The 17,584-nt window shown below is 42.7% G+C and overlaps 1 protein-coding gene across 4 annotated transcripts in view; it reads right to left on the reverse strand.

Annotated features, from left to right (window-relative positions):
• Positions 1-9,048: 9,048 nt before the first annotated feature.
• AMOTL1 (angiomotin like 1) overlaps positions 9,049-17,584 on the reverse strand; it is a 132,876-nt gene continuing 124,340 nt past the window's right edge. For all 4 annotated transcript variants that reach the window (XM_066586797.1, XM_066586788.1, XM_066586779.1 and 1 more), the window contains one exon: positions 9,049-17,577. In XM_066586797.1, the coding sequence (XP_066442894.1) occupies positions 17,468-17,577 (110 nt within the window). In that variant the 3' untranslated portion in view covers positions 9,049-17,467. The remainder of the gene's footprint in view (positions 17,578-17,584) is intronic.

Genomic DNA, 17,584 nt, shown 5'->3' on the forward strand with positions numbered 1-17,584 from the left:
CATTAACTTGATGGAAAATGTCTTTAAGTATGCCCTGAAGATATAGTAGTGCAACGGGCAACGGCACCTCATCAACATAATGGCGTGCCATCAATGCCTGATGCGTACTATAGGTGATCTACTCTTGATGCTAATGGCATCCCAAATCCTGACTCCACGTTGACAAGCTATGAGATGCTCCGAAATGGCAGCAGGATCAGCCCCACATCGCTTCCAGATCTTCACTTGGCAGTCATCATCGCCTAGACAAAATCTTGGTTCGTCATTGAACGCCATATTGTGCCATTAGTCACTCCAGGTAGCTCTGGGGTGACAACACTGCGGTGGTGCAGTGTGTTGGAGGTAGTCTTCGCAACGGATGACTTGACTGCAAAGCGGCCTCAGCTGTTGTTATCGTCATAGTTGGAGCTTGCAAATCTGTCTCTATACTCTGCAGAATGTGGCCAGCTGTGGATTGTGGAGCCACTACTACTGCAGGTCCCTTCCAACTCTGCCATTCTATGACGTCGGATGCGTCGATCAGTGTGACATTCGTCTCAGTGCTCCTGTCCAACCACAACGATGAACATTTCATTCTGCTCACCACAATCTCCAAATTCGACCCACAGTTGTGGCATCCCGTTGAGTTTCTGCTGTGATATGACCAACCAGCTGAAACCTTTAGCCAACTCACTTGATGAGAGTTTCTGACCAATCCCGGGATTGGCCAGAAACTGCATGAATTTGCATCCCTTGTAAGTCTGAACATACATCCCTTTGCATCCCTTGTAAGTCTGCAGAATGCCGCCAGACAAATTTTATGGTGCGGCATTTTCTCTGTTGAGGGAATGGTGCTCCATTTTTTTGTCTTGAGAAAATTCTGGCAGCCACCACTAGGGGCGCTAATTATATATCATGAACTCAAAGGGAGCTGAATGAATCTGCATGCATTGCCCCCTAGTGGTGCTTTGAGTAAATGGTATTTTGTATAGGTGGTCCTCAGAATCATGTCCTCTGGCAGGCACAAGCGAGGATATAGGCGGGTTATAATTACGTTGGCCAGCTCCCTGGATGCCAGTGTTTGCTGATGGCAGATGTCTCCGGCAACTGTTTAGGATGCCAGGCTGTGATTCCCCAGACTATTTAAAGCAGCGCTTGGTGTCAGGCAGAGGGCGGCATGCCTGCGCTGCGGGATCTCTGTGCCGGGACACCTGATATATGCTAATGACATTTTTGGGATAGGGGGCAGGTGCTGTCTGAGGTCAGGCTCATTGTCTTCATAGCTCGCACGGATGAGGACACTTCAAAGCGAAGCCTGGGAATTTTTTTATGAACTCATTCAAAGTAATCTCGGTTTTGTGGTGGTATTTAGTCGCACGTGCTGCAGTTGTCTTCCTGAGCCTCGATTCCCATGGACATATTTACACGCGCAATATGCAGAGAATAGAATATATATAGTTCTTAGGATATAAATCTAATTACTGCTAGGTGACAGTACTCTGGTTTGGGTGCTTTACTGATTCCTGGATCACATAGTGCATCACTGACCCGGGGGTCCTTACTTCTGAAATATGACATAACTCCCCAGAAGTCGGATTTATGCTGATCAGATCCAAAAAGGCTGAAACAGCATGAATTGGAGGCCAAGTGGAGGCATCTGAGCGGCCCTTAAAGGGAATGCACGGTCACCTATATAATAATAGTAATAATAATCTTTATTTTTATAGCGCCAACGTATTCCGCAGCGCTTATATATATGTTATTAACGAATTAAAACCAGACAGTGAAACATTATACATATTTCTAATCTATTTTTTATTTTTTGACTGTAGATTTTTTAAATTCTATTTTCTGTACACGATTATGGGGGTGGCCATCTTGCCTATGCTTTACTACAGCGTTTACACATATGCTTTACAGCAGTCTCATCGGCCATTCACACAGTGGACAGCAGCTGACCCATTGATTTCTATAGGAGACTGTTCTAGGCATGCTCTGTGACCTCTGCAGAGGTCATTGTGCTGGGAGGGGGAGGAGGTGAGTTGTGACCATCATCTATTGTGAATGGTGGATCCTATATTATCCGGCAAAGCCTCAAGTTGTTACTGCCTGACACCCAGTCTACCATCAAGGCTGAGTGTGTTTATTGTTTTAGGGTGGTTTAATGTCTGCACTGGAACCTCCGGTTCGAGTTCCCATTGTAGATCCGGTACAAAATAACAGAAGCATGCAGAGCTTTTTCTGACGGTAAAATCCCGGGCAGCTGAGCAGAACTGAACGGACCCCATTGTAGTCAATGAGGTCCGTTCGGTTCTGTCATAAGACGGACTCGTTTGGCCAGGGGATTCCCCTTGACGGAGTGGGTCAACGGAATCCCCGCCTCAGAGTTGAATGTAGCCTTACTAAAAGTTAGGTGCAGTGAATATATAGGTTACCACAGGAGACTGCGGGGATCTCTATTGTTCTGTAATAGTATTATAGGTGAAAGTCGGTCATCATACTACATGAACATCTGCGAAACCCGAGGTTTTTGGTGGGACCGGCTGAAGATGCAATGTGCCTCGCGACTTTCCCCAGATGCCAGGCTGGCCAAGTGTGATTTCAATATGTAATAATCGTAAAGAGGTATTTCCATATTCTTATAAGGGGGCATTGCCCAAACATCTCTCTACCTTACCAATTAAGAAAGTGAAGATTTTTGGGGTATTTTCATGTCCACTTTTCAAAAACCAGAACATTTTTATTTTTCCGTCAGCATGGCCGTATGAGGGCTTGTTTTTTTGCCCTCATTGGGTACATATAATATATTGTATACCTTTTATGAGTTTTTTTTTTTTTGAAGGGCAGGCACAGGAAACGCATCAACCGTGTCATTGTGTTTGTTTTGTTTCCAAGTTTTAATCATGCAGCATAAATTTTTTTCTGCGGGTCAGTACGATTACGACAATACCAATATTTGTTTTTTAGGTTTTTCCACTTTTGCACAAAAAACAACTCTAAACCACTTTTTGTAAATGGTAGTTTTTTTTACATCTTTGCATTCACTTTTTGTATTTTTCCATGAACCATTTTGGGTTACATAGGGCTTTTGTAATCACTTTTGGTAGGCAAAAAGAAAAAAGAATAAGCATTTTGCTTCTGTTTCTTTAGTTTAGTTCTTTTTACAGTTTTTGCCGTGCAGGATAAATAGTGTGTTTACTTTATTGTACAGGTCGTAACCGATACAATGATACCGAATGTGGGTTTTTTTCTTTTTAAAATTTTATACAAAGAAGGCAAAAGTGTGCCAAAAAAGGTTGTTTTTGTACACTATTTTTATTATTTTTTTACATTTTGCTCCTGTAGGGGATTTGAACCATAATAGCTGTGATCGCTATGATAATGCATTGCAGTGTTAGTTAGTTATCTTATTTGGACGGCGAGCGTCCGTAGCGCCGATCTAGAATGACCATGACCGAGAGCATTGTTCCATTCAGTGTTGATGTCGGAGGAGGTACCGTTGCCTATCTGTTTCACCCACGAGGGCCGCAGACAACCAGGAGGCCTCCGCCGTCCAGCAGGGGGGCGTCTCTCAATTTTCCTAGCAATGACTGCAGTTAGAGCACCGTGGGCCGGGACAGCTTCTGACAAGCGTGCAACATGACCAAAAAGTGCAAGTCGTCTTCTTGTTATTGTTTTTGTGATTGATTCAATCCCTGTGCAAACCTGTATCTCGCTGTTTCTGATGAAGTACTCCTGTACTGCAATGCATTATCGCTCACAATTTCAGACCTGGATGCCAGTGTCTGGTTGCCATGGCAACCCATAGTCTCTTTGGGATTGCATAGTGGAGGGCCGATGATGTCACAGAGAGAGCGTGTTCCCTCTGCGAACCCTTTACATGCCACAATCTAAATTGATCGTGGCATGTAAGGGGTTAAACACGGGGGATCAGTGTTCTTATCGATCCCCACTGTTGCAACGCGAAACCAGCTCCTGCTGTGGAATGGCGCAGGCTCATTTCTGAGCCCATGACATCCACAGGACGTTGGTTTACGTCCTGTTGTGTTAAGTACCACCCAGGCAGGACGTAAACGTACGTCCTGTAGCATTAAGGGATTAAAGGGGCTTTCCGACTTATATAAAGTACTGAGTGCAGGAAATGGTTAAACAAACTCAGACTTATCGCTGCGATCCCCTACTGGTCCAGCATTGCCACTCCCCAGCATCGGTCTTTGTTTATATTGGCTGCAGTGTATACACACATGACCAGTAATTACTGGCCTCTGCGGTATATATGCTCCAGACCGCTGAGGTCAGCGATTGGCTGCAACAGTTATGTGTGTATACTGAATGTCACCATTCTCTTCAGTGTAGAAGACTGACTGTGAGGACGGGAGTAGGACTGCCGATGCTGGGCATCACAGCGGTATAACATACTTCATGTTTAACCATTTCCTGCCCTCTGTACGCTTTTTCTATAAATTGAAAAACCCCTTTAAAGTAAAATTGGTATTCCATTAAAGTCGTTATATGAGATTACACAGGAAAATTCACAAAAAAATTCAGTCCCAAGGCCCTAAAAAATTCCAAAATTATGGCGGACATGAAATTAAAATCACGGTGCATTTGTTATGATTCGCTGTAGGGGAGCATTTACTATGAGGCCCTGTCTAAGAACCACAGTATTATCGGAGGGTCGTCACGTGTCCATCAACCAGTCTGTCTCCGACATTACACCTACATGTAGGCAGAGACCTCCTCTAGGAGGAATCGCCATAATAAATCATTGTACATACCCGCCAGTTTTCTTTTTTAATGTTTGGTTACATTAGAAAGGGAATTCGGTTTGTGACTTCAGTGTAACTTTTTTCCCGCACAGGTTATACTTGGGTCTCGGTAATCCCTTCTGATGAATGGGCCTTTTGTGATTAGTTATAATAATACCTGTCAGTGCTTACTTTAATCCTCGTAATCTTCTGCCAGCAAAACATTAGCGCTGCCCAAATTTCAGTGTCCTGAGCTTTAATACAACTATAAAGAACATGTAGACGCTCGTTTTTTTTTTTTTGATTTTTTTTTTTTATGTCATCGTAATCTTTGTTTGTATCATTGTACATAGGAAGTATTAGCAAAGAGGTCCAGTAGAGCAGAAGTCCCCAACTCCAGTCCTCAGGGACCACCAACAGGTCATGTTTTCAGGATATCCTATAGTAAGAACACCGGTGGCAATGTCTGAGGCACCGACAATAATTACATCACCTGTGCAATACTGAGGAAATCCTGAAAACATGACCTGTTGGTGGTCCCTGAGGACTGAAGTTGGGGAACACTGCCGTAGAGTATTTCATCCCATAGGAAATAGATCCTAGTCGAAAGTGATTGGCTCCAAAGTTCTCTAAATAGGGTTCACTTCTGCAGGACCTCCTCACCAGAGAGTCCTCTTCCACACTGGTGGGCCAGTCCGACTTTGCTTCTAATCTGGGTTGCTGGTGTGACCGGACCTCAGGACCTCCAACTCTTCATCTTCTGCCGGGGAATATGGCAGTGACAACGGCCTCAAAAAAACGCACAATTTCCTATGAATATTTACCCCCTGAAGCCCGCCAAGTTGTCCTGCGTTCTGTTCATTGATGATTTCCTTTTTACCTGCGGCGGAAAAACCAAACTTTATTCATCCCAGGTGCAGCTAGTTGTGCCAGTTGGCCGGCCCTCGGAAATCCTATACCTCACTTGTGTTCTAGTGTACACTTCCTCTTATCTTTCACACTGACAGATGTCCTAATCCCCATGCCTTGCCTGACACCACAGGCATTCAGGTCTGCCAAGCCTCATTCATAGCTCGTAAATCTCAGGCATCTCCACAAATGTAAAATTCTTCCTAAAAAGACATTTAAAATAACTCTTTATCACGACATTTCTCTAAACCGCATAACATAACCGGTCAACTATCCGACTAAGATAGTAAAAAGGAGAGCAGAGGCAAAGTAAAAGAGAGGATTTCTATTTGTCCATATAAACTCTCTCTAATCGATATTCCAACCCACCTCTGAAATGGTCTACTAACGCGTTTCTGTACCACCTTTTAATGACATTAAGTAGACTGAAATGGGTAAACTCACCTGGTATAACCAGAATCGGGAACACCTCCACACCTAAAATCCCAAGTGGCTTTGAACAATCGCACTGTAGATACAGGCTCAGATTCCCTGTTCACAAAGGACAACCACATTGGAGAAAACGTCTCAATGACCCAGAAGGGATGTGATCACATGGAGTATTGTTATAGGAGAAGAAAAATGTATACCAAAGCTCGGGTACAGTAAAGCAATAACGTGGAACAATCTGATAGTAATAAGGAAACTATTTACCTGGAAGGGTGTATGTGATATTATTCCACTACCCCTTCTTTGGGCCCATTTAGACTGGACGAATGTCGGGCCAACCATGCCCAACACTCGTCCCCGCACTTACTCCGCCTAATGCTGCTGTACAGTATCGCTGGCTCACAGTGGGGCTGCTGGAGATTTCTCTCCTTGCTCTCCCCCGCCCCTCTCCATTGACGTAACATAGCAGCCGTTCAGTACTGAAGGGCTGCTATTTACACTGAGCTATCAGCTGATCGTCCATCGTTTATGCAGCAAAAAAAATCGTGACTCCTTTATTTATCTATTGACGTCGCTGTATGAGGGCTTGTTTTTTTGCGGGATGAGTTGTATTTTTCAATGGTGCTAATGAACCATATAATGTACTAAAAAACTTTTAAAAAGTGGAGTGAAATAAAAAGAAAAACACGAAATTCCGCTATCTTTCAGTGTGTCTGGTTTCTACAGTGCACAAACTGCAACAAAAATGACATGATAACTTTTTTCTATGGATAAGTACAATCACTGCGGTACCAAACTTACGTAGTTTTTTTTTTGCTGTATTACTTTTATTTTTTTAAAGACATTTAATTTAAAAAAAAATAATTTTCTGCCGCCATCTTCTGCGCGCAATAACTTTCTTATCCAATGAAAGGCTGAGCACTGTATCCTATTGGTCAAAGCGCTCAGCCAATCAGAGGCTGCGCTTTCTGGAGGTGGGGATTTTTCAATCCCCGGCCACCAGAATACAGAAGACTGTCGAGGATGGGGAGAAGAGATCCAGACAGCTCTTCTAGGTGAGTTACATTTTTTTTTAAAATCAGGGATGATTTTCGGGATAGGGCTTATATTTCAAGCCACCCCCCTGAAAATCATTGCTGCAGGGGTTGCCTTCATCCCATTGCTTTCAATGGGGCGGCAGCAGCGCTGGCCTCATTGAAAGGAATGGGATAGCATCATGGTCCTCTGTGACAGGGAATTCTTTAGTCCCCGCTGCAGACCCCTCATCACTGAACACTGCGACAGTGCTGTCATAGTGTTCGGTAATGAGCGGACTCCCCGCTGGCATTAACAGAACCCTCCCGGAGTCCCCTGTCACCTCTGTAACAGCACACGAGGTCTTTACGCGCAGAATGAACTTTACCAGCACTCATTATAGGCACGCATGTCGTATCTTTTGCAGGTGCGAGTATTTAGCGCCTCTACAAAAACGGACATGTGAACACTTCATAGGAAACCAATGGTTCTAAGAGACATGTTTTTTTTGTGCACATAGGCACGCAAAAAAAACAAAATCGCTCATCTTACCGCGGCCTTATAGTGTTCAGTCAGCACGCGGTATGTAACAGTAATATTCTTTTTATTAAGCAAGGTTAATGGCGAGCCGACTGGATTAATTGTATAGACATATTTCCAAAAAATACAATACAACGGCAACTGGATTACATTATTCCCCATAATTAGAAAACCTTACATGGCAGAATAAAATCAGCACATTAACCCTTTCCAATCCAATTTGTATCCTGGTTTTCCTAGGGGGCTTACTCTTTTTCTGCCGTTATACAATAGCGCTATCTGCTGGCTAAAGCCAGTACTGCATGAGGTGACACGTTGGATAGGCTGCGACAGCAGAGAGGCTGGCAATATACAGTAAGAGAACCCTGACGGACGTCTTTCACCATCGGAGCTGTACAGCCTTAAATCATAATGTCTTCAGACGTCAGACAGTGGATTGGAAAGGGTTAAAGTTATTATAAGCCGCCTATCTGCTTATTGGTTACAAAAATTGTGTTGCACAGTTCAATCGTTCAGAAAATTGTCCAAACAAGCGAAACTGAACGTTAATCGTTCAGTTTAAACGCAGCCGACAACGAATGAGAATCCATGAGGTTCTCGCTCGTCGTTCAGTGTCAGCCGGCATAAAAAATCAGCGTTTGCTAATTCACTTGTCGGCACTTTAGACACTGATCGTACATGATCGTAATGATGGCACCAGCTTGTTCACTAGGGCTAACAAGAATCCTTGCGTGTAAAAGGGGCATTCGGGTCTGTTTACACCGCACAATATATTTCAAACGAGAAATGGTTCATTCGTTCACATTGGCTGTATAAGTGAATGAGAAGGACTGAACAATCGGTATTTAAACCAAACAAGCCAACGATGGTTCTTATGCCTGCATAAAGTGAATGAAAAGCAAACGATTTATAGTTAGTTATTCGATCATTGGCTGCATTTACACTGAAGAGTATCATTCATGTTTGCTCGTTTGAACGATCATCGTTCCGTGTAAAATGGCCCTAATGCAACGAGTTTCGGAGGTGAATATGACAGCTGCATAGGTGAGCTGCCAAAATAATAACGATATCATTATATACAGTATGTATGAGTTCATGTATATATGTCGTTATTGTTTTGGCAATGCGAAACGCATCATGTCTGACTGACCACAATAGAGAACTGTTTATTGACTGGCAACGAGGAATATCTATCTGATCGATCCCTGGTGATTCATGGGCAACAAAGAGAATTTCTTTAGACAACTTTCATAAGAGTGTAGCTGCACGAGCAACCTCTATCAAGTGTAAAAGTAGCCTAATTGGCAGCTGCGTATTGCTGGGACTTCCTGCTGAGAGAGAGGCAGAGAGAGCTGCTTTTTTCATGGCTTTTGACATGATGTGATTTGTTAATTATCAGACTTAATAAAAACACCAAAAACTTTGAAAATTTGTTTAAATAAGTATTTATTTAAATTTTTTTACAAAAGAAAAAGCTTTCATTATAAAAATATATTCCAAAGAGGTTCGGGGAAGAAAATATGCACAGGTGGAAGCTCTAAGCCACTGCGTAAGGTTTATACAAAAGCAAACAATGCTCACCATAGCGCTGAGATCACCCCACAACTGCAGGCAGCAGAAAATGATTGCATATCACAGAATTGCATATATCTAGTATACATTTCAGCCATATGATTGACACTGGAGGATGACTGCAATGCATCGGCCCCCTCCCGCCACACATGTAAGCAGTACTGCATGCATTCAAGATCCATGAGTAGTCTTTAGATAGCCAAGAACTGGGATGAGTGAATTGGTTTAGGGATTGATTATTATTCCTGGCACTGGGATACAATTGAGAAATTAATTTGATCTGTTTTTAGTTCACTGTCAGCAAATCTAAATCCACTGGGCTATATATTATGGGCTGGTTCACTCACGGATAAACTCATTCATATATCAACAAAATTTTTTTAAGTTTTTCAATATGTCTGCTTGCAGTCATTGAATGGGCACCTTCCTTGGTCCAGGATGAAACTCAGTCCTGGTCATGTGCTTAGCTGTGCATCATGTGATTATCACATGACGAGGACTGATTTTTCATCCTCAAAGAATGATTGCTGCCATTCAACGACAAGAAGGAAAGATCTTAACCACAAGGCGTTTATACATTACGTATATCAAAAGACTGGATAGCTTTTCAGTACACAAAGAATAAGGGCCCTTTTACACGCAACGATTATCACTCAAATCCAGCCATTGCTAGCTTTTTTTGCTGAACGATGGATTTCATGTAAGCTTGAAATCCATCGTTCGTGATAGAAGGGACCACATGCTGAGTTCTTCACAGGAGCGCTGATAACATTGTTTTCAACTGCTGTCCCGTGGGAGAACAATGGAGCTGTATGCAGATAACAGACCACCCGCTGTTATTTGCATACAGCGAAGGGAGGCTCATTTGCACGCAAATGAAGCTAATAAGCTACTAATGGGCATTACTGCCCATTAGTACCTTATGCAAAATGATGGCTTAAACTGTCATTCAAGCCATCTTTTGAGTGAATTTTGAGCGATTATCTTTGCGTGTAAATGGGGCTTACGTTTCATTTAGTAAAACTGGAATACCCTTTAATATATCATAGTTTTAAATGCAGCAACCACAGCAATCACCCCCCCCCCCCCTACACACCTTCCCAAATAGTATCACATGGAAACAATCAGTGATAATACATACAGACCTCCCATAAATGCCTTGGAAAAGTTATGATCATGATTTATTTTAGCTAGTCTGGTGGAAAACTTCAGCCACCAATGTTCAGAGAGGTCTGACAACTCCTCCGAGCACACATTGTACACACAGCAGTAGATGTCACTTGTTACGCCCTAACGTCCGCCCTCTAAGCAGGGCAGGAAAAATTCAAACTCAATGATCTGCCAACTAAGACTACCTTTACCGATAGTCACTGACTAAATCGCTCAGTCAGGCGACTGTTGTCCCGTGTAAACAAGAGATCCGATAAGGCAAATCAGTGGGAATCAACCACTCATTGTTGGGGTTGCTTGCTTTTTAGCCCACCTAAAAACCAAGTGACTATCAGCCTGTGTAAACATGCAGTCATTCACCTATGAACAACTGCCTGTTTACTCTGGAGGCGGGCGGCCGGTAGAGATCTCTTGCGAGCTCCGCTCCCATTCAGTGAGCGATCATCCATACTCTGTGAAAGCACCGGAGCCGTAATTGTTGGCAGAGCGGTCAGTTATCACGTGTAAAAGATTCTGAGATGGCAGCAGTGGTTGTCAAAAAAACCCTCCCCAACAGTGCTCTGCAGCTACTGGCTACAGCTACTACCGTAAGTACCGCCCACTGCCGATTCTGCGTGATGGAAGGATGAAATGGAATATCCTGTACACAGTAGTCTTTACAATCAATACCTGATAAGCTGAGCCAACAAAGTCCCAACAAATTTAAAAGGACTGTCCCATGATATGAGCTTATCCGTTACCCACAGGATAGGGAATAAGTGATCAGTGAGAATCCAAGTGTTGGGACCCCCACTGGGAAAGCCGAAGAGAAGCCTCAGCGTACATGCTCAATTGCCACTCCATTCATATGGGAAGACACCGGACCCTCACTGTCGAGACGGGTGAAGGTCCCAGCAATTGGACCTCCACCAATCGGACAGTTATACATTTTGGGACAATCATAAGGGATCTGTCAATCATAAAGCAAGGGAAAGAGCTGAAGAAGGGCGAGAGCAGAAGCGCAGGACGAGTCTGAAGCGAGCGGACTAAGCAGTGGAACCCCACAGATCACATATTTATAGTCTATTCTGAGGACAGGCCATCGATGTTTTTAAAGGCTGGATAACCTCCTTAAAGTGACCCTCCAGTTTCGTGAAAAAATACTGTCCTGGAACAGGAGGGGGAGAAGAGTATATTACCTGTAGTTGCTTTTCTCTGCCGCTCCTCCAATCTGCTGGTTCCAGGTGCTGTTTTCAGCTGTCAAATATGGCTGACCCAATCTTCAGACTAACAATGCACTTTGTGCACTGCTTTCTGATTGGCCAGTGCTGATCACTTGACCGACTGTGGTCAAAGAGCGGGTAGTGTGCATTAGGTAGTTAAAAAATTGCTACAGCCATCTTGGAAGGCCAAAAACAGGGCCTAGAACTGGCAGATAAGAGATGTGGCAGAGAAGAACAACTGCAGGTAATATACCTCCTCCTTCTCTTGTCTAAGGACGGAACTTTACATTTCCCAGAATGAAAGTATTCATCATGATGGTAGTTATTATACTTCTACAGGCATTTACACACTAGAAACAGCATCGGTATTAAAAATAACTCCTGTAGTATTGTACATACTTGAAGGGGCTGCCCAGTTACAAATTATTGTTGGCCTATCCTTATAGTAGGCCATTAACAGCAGATCTGATCAGCACCCCTGCTTAGCAGCTGTTTGCTGGGCCCATATGCTCACGCACTGCGCTGATTTCTCAGGATGCAGATAGCTCCATTCTCTGTGCAGTGGGCAGCCTTAGTATTACAAGCAATCATTTCAATGAAAACTTAATCTGCAATACCAAGTCTGGCCTTTGCAGTGGAAACGGAGCTGTCTGCTGCCTGCAGAATTTATCTCAGTGCACAAGCACATCAGCCTAGAGAACAGCTTATTGGCAGTTGTCCCAGGCAGCAGATCCCCATGATCTAGTCTTGATGGTCTATTCTAAGGATAGGCAAGGATAGCTTGCAACTGGACAACCCACTTGAAAGAACTTATTACGAAAACGATATTGCCACCAGTAGAGTTACTGTACAGTATATTAACATGTATATTGTGCACAAGGATATTCTACCTCCTTCTAAAAAGCACCGAAAGTTCAAGACAGTTTATACAATGAGCAATTTGGCCACGAGGCGGGTGTCCTGGAGCCTGCTAATATACAGAAGTCCTATACATTTGTATATATAACACTTATATTCAGGTCCGAAGATCAAAAACAGCTGCCCAGGATAACAGCAATGGTTGTGTTCATTATTGAACAATAAAGATTTGTTGTTGTTCCTCGTTTTCTTTATGCCCGCCAATGGTCATGTGACATTGAGCCTATATTGTTGCCGGTATTACTACAGCCTGTGTCCACGTAAGGTTTTTAATAAAGAACTGGTCAAAAAACAATGTCAAACAACAGAAAAACAAAAAGTTCTTGTTGTTTGACCGATTCTTTATTAAAAACCTTAGGTGGACACATCGCCATTGTTGCCCAGCCAGAGGCGGCCATGACACGTTGTAAATATTCTTCTTTTCAGCAATGTTTCAGTACAACAAAAATATGATTTCAATAAAAATGCAGAAATCCCTGGTAGAGTTGAAACAACTCCAAATGTTAGAAACATTAAACATGGGGGTTCAGAGAGGCGTAACTCGAAGCTCCTGGGTCCCAAAGCAAAGTTTGTAACAGGTTCCCCAAACTAGCACTACTGGTGTCTTCTTATGTGGCAGAGGGGTCTTTTGGTTCTATGAGCCTGGCTGTATTTTCAACTAGGCACCAGAGATCCTGTGCCTAGGGCGTCTAGTCCCACAAGGGCGGCCGCTGAAGGCAGACATCACTCTTTTTTAGTCCCCTCCCAGCGTTAGTGGCAGACTCCTGTCCCCTGCCAAATCCCTACTAGATGGGGAAGAGAGGGAGTGCTATTGCCTAAGGGGAAGGGAAAGATGCAAACGATCAAGTTTGTATCTGTTTACTCAGAATGGAAGCAGGCGGCCGGAACTGATCTCCCGCCTGCTCTGCCTCCATCCACTAAGCGATTATTGCTCCTCTGTGAAAGCACAGTACCAATTATTGCAGGGACAATCGTCTAATGAAAGAAGACGACTAGCCATTGTCTTGGGGGGGGGAGCATGACACAATAGGGGAAAATATTGGGACGGGAGGTAGCAAAAGGGTTTAACAAACTTTTGGGCTCTTGACTTCCCATACAGAGGCTGCGACAAGTGGCACCGTTTCTTATTTAACCCTTCATGCTATATACAGTATATATATACTAATACCAATACTAAAAACTGTTCACTCATCCCACAAGAAATAAGACGCCACACAGCTCTGCCAACCGAAAATGAGAAAGTAATGGCTCCCTATATATGGTGATGCAAAAAAATAAATTAAAGATCTTTTTGTTGTTCAAAAGTAGAAAAATCATAGAATTTTGGCAGCGCTGTAAACACATTGGCACGCAGAATAAAGTTCACGTTATTTATGACGCCATAGTGAACGCCATAAAAGATTTTTTTTTTTTTTTAAATGGTGCTAAAGAATGGCTGTTTTATGGTCGCCTCGCCTCCTAAGGGCTCAGTTAGACGAGCATTTTTTTTTTTTGCGCACCTATGTGCAAAAAAAAGCTTGTCTAACTGAGCCCTAGAAGAGAAAATTAAAAGGGATCAAAAGTACCAATAAAACCTACATCTCACCCCGCAAAAAACAAGCCTCTGCACAGCTCTGGTAATAAAACTATTTTAAAAAGTTATGGTGATGTTAGTTTTTTTTTCTATGAAAACGGCTTTTATTGTGCAAAAGTAGAAAAACATAAAAAAAAACCTATAAAAATATATAAATTTGGTATCGCTGTAATTGTGGGAGGGATCGCTGTTGGCCTAACAAACGTTGGACTGACAGTTGTCTAATGTCTATGGGCAGCAGATTTAACCTGACCAATAAGGGGTTTGAGCACTAAAAGCATCCAGGGCAGCATGGACTCTATATATGGCCTAGCCTATGAGTCCCCTGGGCCCAGGCTTCCAACTTAACACTCCCCATAGCACTACTCCCGGGGTTCACATCAGGCCAATGAAAGCGATAAATGAGCAAACTACAATGTGTCCGTTGCATGATACGGGCCAGCAAATTGATTTGCTCATCTTCATATGTAACTCGGATAGACTATTTTAAACTAGGCCCCATGGTGGGATGTAGTGAATTATCAGTAGTGGCGGAAGTGGCAGGCCCAATTTTAAAAAATGATTGTAAATCGGGACTCCCAGTTATGACATCCATAAAAATCAAGGGGAGTAAAAATTGGGTTCTCTAATTTGGCCTCCTTGAACAACACTGGAGGTGGTAGTGGCGGTGGCCCAGTGGTTAGCACTGCTGCCCTGTAGTGGTTAGCCCCAGGCCCAAATCTTTATCAAGGTCAGATTCAAACCCAGAACTGCCGCAGTGCTAAGGTAACACACACCGTCCTTTCTACTCAAAGCAACAAGCCAATATTTTGACAATTGTTGCTAAAATCCAAATTCGGATGCTCCAATCCAATTTAGCAAAAATTGGCCCAATGTTTTTGTAATTAAAAATATTTGCCCCTGCCTGCAATCTTTGCTTAGTGCGACTTTGAAAGGACATTTTCCCACCTCTATATTAGGGTTCTGTAGTGGCATGTCGGCAGTCGTAGTAAAAAAGCCGGTTACCAAGATAGTAGTATGGCCAAAGTCTTTCCCTGCCGGAGGATATTTAGTTGCTTGTGAAGATTGTAAGAAAATTCCAACCATGTCATGCAGCTTTTTCCCTCCGTTGTCATAGTAACTTGCATTGTTACTATGACAAAACGTCACCGTGGAGCCTTCCTTGTCGCTCGCTCTACAACCGCCATTTGTTAACCCATATTGAATACCAATAGATGAATTTCCATATTCTCAGTTTTTTTTTTAGGTTTATAAAAATCACATTTTCACTTCTCTCTTTCCAGTCCTTACTACAATGCAGTTATATGTCAGAAAATAAGGCCCCACATCTATCTGTGAGTGTATGGGTAACCTAATACAATGATAAAGAGATAAAGATGTGTCTAGCCTTGGACATCAGTTTATACATAAATATAATTTTCATAGAAAGTTGGGTAACTTTGTAAATACATTGCATTACTTATTCTGTAGTATACTCCAGAGCTGCACTCACTATTCTGCTGGTGGAGTCACTGTGTACATACATTACTTATCCTGCACTGATCCTGAGTTACATCTTGTATTATACTCCAGAGCTGCACTCACTATTCTGCTGGTGGAGTCACTGTGTACATACATTACTTATCCTGCACTAATTCTGAGTTACATCATGTATTATAGTCCAGAGCTGCACTCACTATTCTGCTGGTGGAGTCACTGTGTACATACATTACTTATCCTGTACTGATCCTGAGTTACATCCTGTATTATACTGCAGAGCTGCACTCACTATTCTGCTGGTGGAGTCACTGTGTACATACATTACTTATCCTGCACTGATCCTGAGTTACATCTTTCAGAGCTGAATTCACTATTCTGCTGGTGGAGTCACTGTGTACATACTTATCCTGTACTGATCCTGAGTTACATCCTGTATTATACTCCAGAGCTGCACTCACTATTCTGCTGGTGGAGTCACTGTGTACATACATTACTTATCCTGTACTGCTCCTGCGTTATAGTCTGCATTATACTCCAGAGCTGCATTTACTATTCAGTTGGTGGAGTCACTGTGTACATACATTACTTATCCTGCACTGATCCTGAGTTACATCTTTCAGAGCTGAACTCCCTATTCTGCTGGTTGAATCACTGTGTACATACTTATCCTGTACTGATCTTGAGTTATATCCTGTATTATACTCCAGAGCTGCACTCATTCTTCTCCTGGTGGAGTCACTGTGTACATACATTACATGTTCAGTACTGATCCTTTGTTATAGCCTGTATTATACTCCAGAGCTGTGCTCACCATGCTTATAGAGGAGTTACTCTGTACATACATTGCTGATTTTGTACTGATCGTGATTTACAACCTGCATTATACTTCAGAGCTGCACTCACAATTCTGCAGCTTATCAGTGGAAATTGTCATTACTGACAGACACAGCCCTAACAGCTTAGCTGAGCTCTAATGTAGAGGGGGGCTGTTAACTTGTCTAACACCAAGACAACACTTGTCTAACACTGCTGGAAAAAAAAAAACTTCTTCCTTAAGAACCAGAGCCAGAAATGGACAGGCATGGATCAAGGCAATCAACAATGGGGGATTTCAGGTCTCAACCCTACAGAATTGTGAATACAGCTCTGCAGCAAAATAAAGACTAACTGAGGATCAGTACTACATAACTAATGTAATGCATTAACAAAGTAACTCAACTATGCATATAGATCAATCCTCTAACATGGATCCTTACGGTCCACATACCCTTTAAGTTTCTCAACAACTTGAAATTGATTTTGAGGGCATAGACATGTCAGCCTGCTATCATGACCGTCCTAGTAACAATCTTACGACGAAAGAAACACCACGTCTCTCAATCCCAAAGTCTGTATTTAACATTTCAACTGATCGTCCGATTGTGCTTTAAGTTCGTAGATCTGGTTGTGCATCATGTGTCACTCTTTAGTGTGTGTTTTGCCTTTCTGCTATTATGGTATCCGCCTATACAATATAAATTAGGAATTTAAAAAAGAACAATATGTGCATATTATAAATACTGTGGCCTATTACCACAAGATACAAGTATTGCATCGTCGCCACAAACTTTAAGACTTACGGGTCATGGCCACTCATTGGAAACTTGAAATGTTCCTCTTGGTTTAAGAAAAAAAGAGTATAAAATACCATGCAGTAATCTACAAGGTGGGAGAGTCATTCTGTACTCGGGGGGTGTTGAATGTATCGACAAAATCTTACAGTTATCCAAAGTTATTAAGAGTCCGCCTATTCCAGCTGGAAAAATAACCCGGAGGAGTCGTAGATACTGATTTTTTCCCTCAGTTGTCTATAATATGTCTTAGCAATGTCTTACAATATTTTAGTTCATGTGGTTAAGAAGTCATGGAAAGCAGTTCTGACTTAGAATGAGCCTTCAAATAAGCACCTCCATCGTGTTGTCCGGCTCGGAAAGATCAGTCTTGTGGTTTGGAGTGCCGGCTCTAAATTTCGATTCTAGAGTCTTGCCGAGGACAGGGGAATGTTCTGTGAA

This window comes from Eleutherodactylus coqui, chromosome 1, assembly GCF_035609145.1.
Source record: "Eleutherodactylus coqui strain aEleCoq1 chromosome 1, aEleCoq1.hap1, whole genome shotgun sequence".
Classification (NCBI taxonomy): Eukaryota; Metazoa; Chordata; class Amphibia; order Anura; family Eleutherodactylidae; genus Eleutherodactylus; species Eleutherodactylus coqui.